Genomic DNA, 12,274 nt, shown 5'->3' on the forward strand with positions numbered 1-12,274 from the left:
TCAAGTAGTTGCTGAACTGACTAGAGGGGATGCCATTTGAGATTTAATTTTGGTGAGTAGCGAGGACCTCATAGAAGAAATGGAAAAAAATTCATAGGAAGGAGTTGTAGACCAAGCTGGATGAGCAAGCATCTTAGAGAGGTGATTAAGAAGCAGCAGAAAGCATACAGGGAGTGGAAGATGGGAGGGATCAGCAAGGAAAGCTACCTAATTGAGGTCAGAACATGTAGGGATAAAGTGAGACAGGCTAAAAGTCGAGTAGAGTTGGACCTTGCAAAGGGAATTAAAACCAACAGTAAAAGGTTCTATAGCTATATAAAACAAGAAGAAAACTAAAAAAGAAGAAGTGGGGCCACTAAACACTGAGGATGGAGTGGAGGTTAAAGATAATCTAGGCATGGCCCAATTATCTAAACAAATACTTTGCCTCAGTCTTTAATAAGGCTAAAGAGGATCTTGGGGATAATGGTAGCATGACAAATGGGAAGGAGGATATAGAGGTAGATATTACCATATCTGAGGTAGAAGCAAAACTGAAACAGCTTAATGGGACTAAATCGGGGGGCCCAGATAATCTTCATCCAAGAATATTAAAGGAATTGGCACCTGAAATTGCAAGCCCATGAGCAAGAATTTTTAATGAATCTGTAAACTCAGGAGTAGTACCGAAGGATTGGAGAATTGCCAATATAGTTCCTATTTTTAAGAAAGGAAAAAAAGTGATCCGGGTAACTACAGGCCAGTTAGTTTGACATCTGTAGTATGCAAGGTCCTGGAAAAAATTTTGAAGGAGAAATTAGTTAAGGACATTGAAGTCAATGGTAAATGGGTCAAAATACAACATGGTTTTACAAAAGGTAGATCGTGCCAAACCAACCTGATCTCCTTTTTTGAAAAAGTAAACAGATTTTTTAGATAAAGGAAATGCAGTGGATCTAATTTACCTAGATTTCAGTAAGGCATTTGATACCGTGCCACATGGGGAATTATTAGTTAAATTGGAGAAGATGGGGATCAATATGAACATCAAAAGGTGGATAAGGAATTGGTTAAAGGGGAGACTGCAACGGGTCCTACTGAAAGGCGAACTATCAGGTTGGAGGGAGGTTACCAGTGGAGTTCCTCAGGGATCGGTCTTGGGACCAATCTTATTTAATCTTTTTATTACTGACCTTGGCACAAAAAGTGGGAGTGTGCTAATAAAGTTTGCGGATGATACAAAGCTGGGAGGTATTGCCAATTCGGAGAAAGATCGGGATATTATACAGGAGGATCTGGATGACCTTGTAAACTGGAGTCATAGTAATAGGATGAAATTTAATAGTGAGAAGTGTAAGGTTATGCATTTAGGGATTAATAACAAGAATTTTAGTTATAAATTGGGGATGCATCAATTAGAAGTAACGGAAGAGGAGAAGGACCTTGGAGTATTGGTTGATCATAGGATGACTATGAGCTGCCAATGTGATATGGCTGTGAAAAAAGCTAATGCGGTTTTGGGATGCATCAGGAGATGCATTTCCAGTAGGGATAAGGAGGTTTTAGTATCATTATACAAGGCACTGGTGAGACCTCACCTAGAATACTGTGTGCAGTTCTGGTCTCCCATGTTTAAAAAGGATGAATTCAAACTGGAGCAGGTACAGAGAAGGGCTACTAGGATGATCCGAGGAATGGAAAACTTGTCTTATGAAAGGAGACTTAAGGAGCTTGGCTTGTTTAGCCTAACTAAAAGAAGGTTGAGGGGAGATACGATTGCTCTCTATAAATATATCAGAGGGATAAATACAGGAGAGGGAGAGGAATTATTTTAGCTCAGCACCAATGTGGACGTAAGAACAAATGGGTATAAACTGGCCACCAGGAAGTTTAGACTTGAAATTAGACGAAGGTTTCTAACCATCAGAGGAGTGAAGTTTTGGAATAGCCTTCCAAGGGAAGCAGTGGGGGCAAAAGATCTATCTGGTTTTAAGATTCTACTCGATAAGTTTATGGAGGAGATGGTATGATGGGATAATGGGATTTTGGTAAGTAATTGATCTTTAAATATTCAGGGTAAATAGGACTAATCCCCTGAGATGGGATATTAGATGGATGGGATCTGAGTTACCCAGGAAAGAATTTTCTGTAGTATCTGGCTGGTGAATCTTGCCCATATGCTCAGGGTTTAGCTGATCGCCGTATTTGGGGTCGGGAAGGAATTTTCCTCCAGGGCAGACTGGAGACGCCCTGGAGGTTTTTCGCCTTCCTCTGTAGCATGGGGCATGAGTGACTTGAGGGAGGCTTCTCTGCTCCTTGAAGTCTTTAAACCATGATTTGAGGACTTCAATAGCTCAGACATACGTGAGGTTTTTCGTAGGAGTGGGTGGGTGAGATTCTGTGGCCTGCGCTGTGCAGGAGGTCGGACTAGATGATCAGAATGGTCCCTTCTGAACTTAGTATCTATGAATCTATGAATCATATTACTAACAGTCTCATAATTGACAATTACTCATATGTTAAGTATAATAATGAAGGACAGAGTAGTAGACAAGCATCTACAGGCTGGCTATAATGCATTGCCAACCTATGAAATGCTGCTCCATCCTAACTTGGTGGGGGGATTCTTGCAGATGGAATATAGAGTGGATGTTCTCTGTTGTTAAAAGCACTAAAACACTTCAATAAGGCTCCTCTCATTTCTTTGCCATTTAATTTATAATAAAAATATGGCTGTTTCATAGCCCCATGAAATTTATTAATAAAAATTGGTGAAATATTTTTCCACCTAGTATTTCTGAAATGCAAATTAAAATCAAGCTATTCAGAGATCATTTTGTTTGTTTGGTGTTTTGTTTTGCTTCAATGGAATTATCAGATTTGTGGTGTTACATATGTAACTGATCTCCACATATAGAATTAACTAGTTAGTATTTCTAATCTTTAGCTTATAAATTCACCTAAAACAAATCATTTTAACAACCATAAACAACAAAACAATTATTGATAGCTGTTTGTTTTTCTTTGTCTAACACGACATCTAACAGAACAGGGCAATTATCAAATGATCCATTACCTCAGTCATCTGGTAGCACTGCTTTGCAGAGCACTCTGCTTTGCTGGTTGGGTTACTTAGGGCAAAAATGATAGGCTGCTTGTTAAATGAAGCCATATCCTTGAGAATCTGATTTGTAAATGCACCACCAATGGCTGCAACTCCTAAATAAAAAGAGAAATACATGACAGAAAATGTAGGGAAGGCCGTTGGTTCAAGATATTCATGAATGCCATTTTGAAAAGGAGTAACAGTACAATAACGTTTTCTTTGACTATAGCTTCTCTATTAACATTTAGTTGATTTTTTCCCTACTTCCATGATAAAAACAAAGGTGTAACTTTTCCATGTGTATAACCTCAGGACTCTGTCTGCAATTGCTAACAATAGGGAAGTTACTTACCTGTTACTTATCAGTTCAGTAGTTGGAGCTACTCACAAAATTGAAAACCCAGGGCTTTTAGTCACAAAATAATGCTAGACCCCTCCTATATTTATTTAGTTCTGCCCTCCTTTATTTAGTTCTGCCCTCCTATACAGGGCAGAACTAAATAAAGCTAAAACCTAATTATTAAATATAAAAAATAAATAAACTAAAAGAATTTAAAAAAAATCTAATGAAATATGCAACTAGAAAAAAAAAAAAGATGAATGTTGCCAGCTGGGTCTGTCTCACACTCAGGAATGATTCAAAGGAACTAAGAGTAGGTTGGTCGCTCTTCCTCCTTTATATATTCAAGGGGGAAGGCTCAAGGGCATCAATGGTGCAAGTAGGACCAACAGACGCTGCTGGCTAACATGTTCCTATTTCCAGGTCATGGGGCGCCTGCACACCAGAAGCAGAACTCATGTACAGAAGCATTCGAAGAATACTAGTTAGCTAATGTTTGTCTAATGCTTTGTTGAGGTAAACCAATGAAGTGCCATCTATCTTTTTGATGGGGTGCTTCTCACCTTTCCCCCTCATTGCAACCTTGAGCAGAAATCAAGCACAATCACACACTTTCTACACAATTTAGTGCAAGGGCAGCGTGGCACTAACCAGCCAGCTGGACAGCTAGGTTTTGGGAAAGGCAATGAATCATAGAATCATAGAATATCAGGGTTGGAAGGGACCCCAGAAGGTCATCTAGTCCAACCCCCTGCTCAAAGCAGGACCAAGTCCCAGTTAAATCATCCCAGCCAGGGCTTTGTCAAGCCTGACCTTAAAAACCTCTAAGGAAGGAGATTCTACCACCTCCCTAGGTAACGCATTCCAGTGTTTCACCACCCTCTTAGTGAAAAAGTTTTTCCTAATATCCAATCTAAACCTCCCCCATTGCAACTTGAGACCATTACTCCTCGTTCTGTCATCTGCTACCATTGAGAACAGTCTAGAGCCATCCTCTTTGAAACCCCCTTTCAGGTAGTTGAAAGCAGCTATCAAATCCCCCCTCATTCTTCTCTTCTGCAGACTAAACAATCCCAGCTCCCTCAGCCTCTCCTCATAAGTCATGTGCTCTAGACCCCTAATCATTTTTGTTGCCCTTCGCTGTACTCTTTCCAATTTATCCACATCCTTCCTGTAGTGTGGGGCCCAAAACTGGACACAGTACTCCAGATGAGGCCTCACCAGTGTCGAATAGAGGGGAACGATCACGTCCCTCGATCTGCTCGCTATGCCCCTACTTATACATCCCAAAATGCCATTGGCCTTCTTGGCAACAAGGGCACACTGCTGACTCATATCCAGCTTCTCGTCCACTGTCACCCCTAGATCCTTTTCCGCAGAACTGCTGCCGAGCCATTCGGTCCCTAGTCTGTAGCGGTGCATTGGATTCTTCCATCCTAAGTGCAGGACCCTGCATTTATCCTTATTGAACCTCATTAGATTTCTTTTGGCCCAATTCTCCAATTTGTCTAGGTCCTTCTGTATCCTATCCCTCCCCTCCAGCGTATCTACCACTCCTCCCAGTTTAGTATCATCCGCAAATTTGCTGAGAGTGCAATCCACACCATCCTCCAGGTCATTTATGAAGATATTGAACAAAACGGGCCCCAGGACCGACCCCTGGGGCACTCCACTTGACACCGGCTGCCAACTAGACATGGAGCCATTGATCACTACCCGTTGAGCCCGACAATCTAGCCAGCTTTCTACCCACCTTATAGTGCATTCATCCAGCCCATACTTCCTTAACTTGCTGACAAGAATGCTGTGGGAGACCGTGTCAAAAGCTTTGCTAAAGTCAAGAAACAATACATCCACTGCTTTCCCTTCATCCACAGAACCAGTAATCTCATCATAAAAGGCGATTAGATTAGTCAGGCATGACCTTCCCTTGGTGAATCCATGCTGACTGTTCCTGATCACTTTCCTCTCCTCTAAGTGCTTCAGGATTGATTCTTTGAGGACCTGCTCCATGATTTTTCCAGGGACTGAGGTGAGGCTGACCGGCCTGTAGTTCCCAGGATCATCCTCCTTCCCTTTTTTAAAGATGGGCACTACATTAGCCTTTTTCCAGTCATCCGGGACTTCCCCCATTCGCCACGAGTTTTCAAAGATAATGGCCAAGGGCTCTGCAATCACAGCCGCCAATTCCCTCAGCACTCTCGGATGCAATTCGTCCGGCCCCATGGACTTGTGCACGTCCAATGCCCTGGCCCTCCACAGTAGTAAGTCTACTTCAGACAACCTTTGGGGAAAATGCAAAGGCTAAATTTCCTTTGCATGCCAGGGAGCTCAACAACATAGGAACAGGCCATACTGGGTCTGACCAATGGTCCACCTAACCCAGTATTCTGACTTCTGATGGTGGCTGGTGCCAGACACTTCAGAGGGAATGAACAGAACAGGGCAATTATCAAACGATCCATCCCCTGTTGTCCACTCCTGCTCTGGACACACAGAGCATGGGGTTGCATCCCTGGCCATCTGGGCTAATAGCCATTAATGGACTCTCCTCCATGAACTTACCTAATTCTTTTTTGAACCCAGTTATACTTTTAGCTTTCACAACATCCCCCCGTAATGAGTTTCACAGGTAGACTTTGTGTTGTGTGCAGAAGTACTTCCTTGTGTTTGTTTTATACATGTTACCTATCAATTTTGTTGGGTGACCCCCGATTCTTGTGTTATGTGAATGGGTAAATAACACTCCCCTATTCTTTCTCTACAGCATTCATGATTTTATAGACCTCTATCATATCCCCTCTTAGTCATCTCTTTTCTAAAATGAAAAGTCCCCATCTTTTTAATCTCTCCTTATATGGAAGCTGTTCCATACCCTTAATATTTTTTTTGCCCTTCTCTGAACCTTTTCCAATTTTAATACATCTTTTTTTGAGACAGGGTGACCAGAACTGCATGCAATATTCAAGGTGTAGGCATACCGTGAATTTATATAGTGACATTATGATATTTTCTGTCTTTTTATCTATCCCTTTTTTAATGATTCCCAACATTGTTAGCTTTTTTCACTGCTGCTGCACATTGAGCAGAAATTATCAGAGAATTATCCATGATGACTCCAAGATCTCTTTCTTGAGTGGTAATAGCTAATTTAGACATCATTTTGTGTGTACAGTTGCATTTAACAACATTTAATTTCATCTGCCATTTTGTTGCCCATTCACCCAGTTTTGTGAAATCCCTTTGTAACTTTCTGCAATCTTCTTTGGACTTAACTATCTTGAGTAATTTTGTAACTTCGCCCCTTTCTTTTTCCAAACGATTTATGAATATGTTCAACAGCGCAGGTCAGAGTACAGATCCTTGGAGGAACCCTGTTATCTACCTCTCTCCACTGTAAAAAGTGATTGTTTTTTTTCCTACCCTTTGTCTCTTGTCTTTTAACCAGTTACTGATACATGAGAGGACCTTCCCTCTTAATCGGATGATTGCTTTGTTTGCTTAAGAGCGTTTTGTGAGGGACTTCCTTTATCAAAGGTTTCCTGAAAGTCCAAGTACACTATACCCACCGGATCACCTTTGTTGACACCCTCAAATAATCCTCATAGATTGGTAAGGCAGAATTTCCCTTTAGAAAAGCCAGGCTGACTCTTTCCCAATATATTCTGTTCATCTAGGTGTCTGATAATTCTGTTCTTTACTGTAGTTTCAACGAATTTGCCTGGTACTGAAGTTAAGCATATCAGCCTGTAATAGTCATGATTGCCTCCGGAGTCTTTTTAAAAAAAAAAAATCAATGTTACATTAGCTATCCTCCTGTTGTTATCTTGTACAGAGGCTGATTTCAGCAATAGATTACATACAATAGTGAGTAGTCCTGCAATTTCATATTTGAGTCCCTTAAATACTTTTGGGAGAATGCCATTTGGTCCTTGTGACTTATTACTGTTTAATTTACCAATTTATTCCAAAACCTTCTCTATTGACACCTCAGTCTGGGACAGTTCCTCAGATTTATCCCTAAAAAGAGTGGCTCACTTGTGAGTATGTCCCTCACAGCCTCTGCAGTGAACCTATTCAGAGAATTCATTTAGCTTCTCTGTGATGGCCTTGTATTCCTTGAGTGCTCCTTTAGCAATTTGAGTGTCCTGTGGCCTCACTGACTGGCAGGTTTCCTGTTTCAAACATTTTTTTTTTTTTTACTTTTTTTTTTGCCGTTAGTTTTTGTGTCTTTTGCTGGTTGCTCTTCAAATTCTTTTTTGGCCTGCCTAATTGTACTATTACACTTGAGTTGCCAGAATTTATACTTCTTTCTATTTTCCGAAGGTAGTTTTGACTTAAAAACTTTTAAAAGATGATTTCTTGTCTAACTCCCTCTTTTACTATATTGTTTAGCCATGGTGACATTTTTTTGGCCCTCTTGCTGGTTTTTTTTTATTTGGGTTATACATTTAGTTTGAGCTTCTATTATCGTGTTTTTAAATAGTTTCCATGCAGATTGCAGGCATAACACTCTTTCATTCCTTTGACTATTCCTTTTAATTTCTGTTTAAACTAGCTTCTTCATTTTTATGTAGTTCCCCTTTTTGAAATTAAATGCTACTATGGTGGGCTTCTTTGGTGGTTTCCCCCTTAGAAGGATGTTAAATTTAATTACATTATGGCTGCTATTATTCAACGGTTCAGCTATATTTAAATCTTGGACTAGATTCTGTACTTTGGACTAAATCAAGAATTACGACTAAATCAAGAATTGCCTCTCCCATTGTGGGTTAGAGGACTAGCTTCTCCAAGAAGCAGTTAACAACGGTATCTAGAAAGTTTCTCTCTGCATTGGTCCAGAGGCTATATGTACCCAGTCACCATGGGGATAGTTGAAATCTCCCATTATGATTGGTTTTCTGTTTTCATAGCTGCTCTAATCTCCCTGAGCATTATACAATCACCGTCACCATCCTGGTCAGGTGCATGGTACTATATTTATAGATTCATAGATACTAAGGTCAGAAGGGACCATTCTGATCATCTAGTCCGACCTCCTGCACAGCGCAGGCCACAGAATGTCACCCACCACTCCTATGAAAAACCTCACCCATGTCTGAGCTATTAAAGTCCTCAAATCATGGTTCAAAGACTTCAAGGAGCAGAGAAGCCTCCCTCCAGTCAACCATGCCCCATGCTACAGAGGAAGGCAAAAAAACCTCCAGGGCCTCTCCAATCTGCCCTGGAGGAAAACTCCCTCCCGACCCCAAACATGGCAATCAGCCAAACCCTGAGCACATGGGCAAGATTCACCAGCCAGTTACCCAGGAAAGAGTTTTCTATAGTAAATCAGATCCCATCCATCTAATATCCCATCTCAGGGGATTTGGCCTATTTACCCTGAATATTTAAAGATCAATTACTTACCAAAATCCCATTATCCCATCATACCATCTCCTCCATAAACTTATCGAGTAGAATCTTAAAACCAGATAGATCTTTTGCCCCCACTGCTTCCCTTGGAAGGTTATTCCAAAACTTCACTCCTCTGATGGTTAAAAACCTTCGTCTGATTTCAAGTCTAAACTTCCTGGTGGCCAGTTTATACCCATTTGTTCTTGTGTCCACATTGGTGCTGAGCTTAAATAATTCCTCTCCCTCTCCTATATTTATCCCTCTGATATATTTATAGAGAGCAATCATATCTCCCCTCAACCTTCTTTTAGTTAGGCTAAACAAGCCAAGCTCCTTAAGTCTCCTTTCATAAGACAAGTTTTCCATTCCTCGGATCATCCTAGTAGCCCTTCTCTGTACCTGCTCCAGTTTGAATTCATCCTTTTTAAACATGGGAGACCAGAACTGCACACAGTATTCTAGGTGAGGTCTCACGGTACTAAAACCTCCTTATCCCTACTGGAAATGCCTCTCCTGATGCATCCCAAAACCGCATTAGCTTTTTTCACAGCCATATCACATTGGCAGCTCATAGTCATCCTATGATCAACCAATACTCCAAGGTCCTTCTCCTCTTCCGTTACTTCTAATTGATGCGTCCCCAATTTATAACTAAAATTCTTGTTATTAATCCCTAAATGCATAACCTTACACTTCTCACTATTAAATTTCATCCTATTACTATTACTCCAGTTTACAAGGTCATCCAGATCCTCCTGTATAATATCCCGATCCTTCTCCAAATTGGCAATACCTCCCAGCTTTGTATCATCCGCAAACTTTATTAGCACACTCCCACTTTTTGTGCCAAGGTCAGTAACAAAAAGATTAAATAAGATTGGTCCCAAAACCGATCCCTGAGGAACTCCACTGGTAACCTCCCTCCAACCTGACAGTTCGCCTTTCAGTAGGACCCGTTGCAGTCTCCCCTTTAACCAATTCCTTATCCACCTTCTGATGTTCATATTGATCCCCATATTCTCCAATTTAACTAATAATTCCCCATGTGGCACGGTATCAAATGCCTTACTGAAATCTAGGTAAATTAGATCCACTGCATTTCCTTTATCTAAAAAATCTGTTACTTTTTCAAAAAAGGAGATTAGGTTGGTTTGGCATGATCTACCTTTTGTAAAACCATGTTGTATTTTGTCCCATTTACCATTGACTTCAATGTCCTTAACTAATTTCTCCTTCAAAATTTTTTCCAGGACCTTGCATACTACAGATGTCAAACTAACTGGCCTGTAGTTACCCGGATCACTTTTTTTTCCTTTCTTAAAAATAGGAACTATATTAGCAATTCTCCAATCATTCGGTACCATTCCTGAGTTTACAGATTCATTAAAAATTCTTGCTCATGGGCTTGCAATTTCAGGTGCCAATTCCTTTAATATTCTTGGATGAAGATTATCTGGGCACCCCGATTTAGTCCCATTAAGCTGTTTCAGTTTCGCTTCTACCTCTGATATGGTAATATCTACCTCTATATCCTCCTTCCCATTTGTCATGCTACCATTATCCCCAAGATCCTCTTTAGCCTTATTAAAGACTGAGGCAAAGTATTTGTTTAGATATTGGGCCATGCCTAGATTATCTTTAACCTCCACTCCATCCTCAGTGTTTAGTGGCCCCACTTCTTCCTTCTTAGTTTTCTTCCTATTTATATGGCTATAGAACCTTTTACTATTGGTTTTAATTCCCTTTGCAAGGTCCAACTCTACTCGACTTTTAGCCTGTCTCACTTTATCCCTACATGTTCTGACCTCAATTAGGTAGCTTTCCTTGCTGATCCCTCCCATCTTCCACTCCCTGTATGCTTTCTGCTTCTTCATAATCACCTCTCTAAGATGCTTGCTCATCCAGCTTGGTCTACAACTCCTTCCTATGAATTTTTTCCCCTGTCTTGGGATACAGGCTTCCGATAGCTTCTGCAGTTTTGATTTAAAGTAATCCCAGGCCTCAACTACCTTTAGATCCATAAGTTCTTCAGTCCAATCCACTTCCCTAACTAATTTCCTTAATTTTTGAAAGTCAGCCCTTTTGAAATCAAAAACCCTAGTTGCAGATTTATTTTTCTTAATCCTTCCATTTAGTTTGAACTGAATTAGCTCATGATCACTTGAGCCAAGATTGTCCCCTACAACCATTTCTTCTATGAGGTCCTCGCTACTCACCAAAATTAAATCTAAAATGGCATCCCCTCTAGTCGGTTCAGCAACTACTTGATGAAGGAATCCATCAGCTATCGCATCTAGGAAAATCTGAGCCCTATTATTATTACTAGCACTGGTCCTCCAGTCTATATCTGGGAAGTTAAAGTCTCCCATGATCACGCAGTTTCCATTAGTATTTACTTGATTAAAGACATTAAAAAGGGCTCTATCCATATCCAAATTAGATCCCGGAGGTCTATAGCACACCCCAAGCACTATCGTAGGAGAGGCTTTACTAGTTTTCTTCCCCAATGTAATTTTTGCCCAGACGGACTCTGTCTTATCCATTGCATCGCTTCTTATTTCTTTGCATTCTACCTCATCATTGATATACAATGCTACTCCACCCCCTTTACCTTTGTTTCTGTCTTTCCTAAACAGCACATACCCTTCAATACCTGTAGTCCAGTCATGACTACTATTCCACCATGTTTGTTATCCCTATAATATCTGGTTTCACTTCCTGCACCAGTAGCTCTAGTTCCTCCATTTTGTTACCTAGACTCCTCGCATTGGTGTACAAACATCTTAATTTTTGCTGTTTGGCCTCGCTCACATTTTGTACCCTATTAGGCACAGTCATTCTACAGCCAGTATAACCTATTAGACTAGTATCCACACCGCCCTCGCTCCTTATATACATTCTCCTACCCACGGCTGTATCCTTTCTTACTTCATCTTCTTCCCTCTCAATGCTAAAATCTGGCGTGGAGATTTTCCGGACATCTCCCATCCATCTCCCCCCAATTCCTAGTTTAAAGCTCTCTTTATCAGTTGTGCCAGCCTCGATCCTAGAAGTCTATTTCCTTCCCTACTCAGATGAAGTCCATCCCGAGAGAACTGACCTCTGTCCGTGAATGCCTCCCAGTGGCCATACATCCCAAAGCCCTCCTTATAGCACCACTGCCTAAGCCATCTGTTGACAGTCATAATCTTGTCACACCTTTGTTGCCCTTCTCTAGGAACAGGAAGGATCCCGCTAAAGATCACCTGAGCCTCAATTTCCTTAAGCGTCTTCCCCAGCCTAGCATAGTCTCCCTTGATACTTTCCAGCGAGAATCTGGCTGTATCATTTGTTCCCACATGAAGGATAATTAGGGGATTCTTTCCCGCTCCCTTGAGGATCCTTTTCAACCTCAGGTCTACATCCCGTATCTTAGCACCCGGAAGACAGCACACCCTTCTATTCTCAGGATC

At 41.0% G+C, this 12,274-nt stretch overlaps 1 protein-coding gene across 1 annotated transcript in view; it reads right to left on the reverse strand.

Moving 5' to 3' along the window:
- Positions 1 to 12,274, reverse strand: part of ME1 (malic enzyme 1) — a 356,730-nt gene that overhangs the window by 24,530 nt on the left and 319,926 nt on the right. Inside the window, exon 11 of the mRNA XM_038397226.2 lies at positions 3,056 to 3,198. Coding sequence (XP_038253154.1) covers positions 3,056 to 3,198 — 143 coding nt within the window. The remainder of the gene's footprint in view (positions 1 to 3,055; positions 3,199 to 12,274) is intronic.

Source organism: Dermochelys coriacea, chromosome 3 (genome assembly GCF_009764565.3).
Source record: "Dermochelys coriacea isolate rDerCor1 chromosome 3, rDerCor1.pri.v4, whole genome shotgun sequence".
In the NCBI taxonomy this organism is placed as follows: domain Eukaryota; kingdom Metazoa; phylum Chordata; order Testudines; family Dermochelyidae; genus Dermochelys; species Dermochelys coriacea.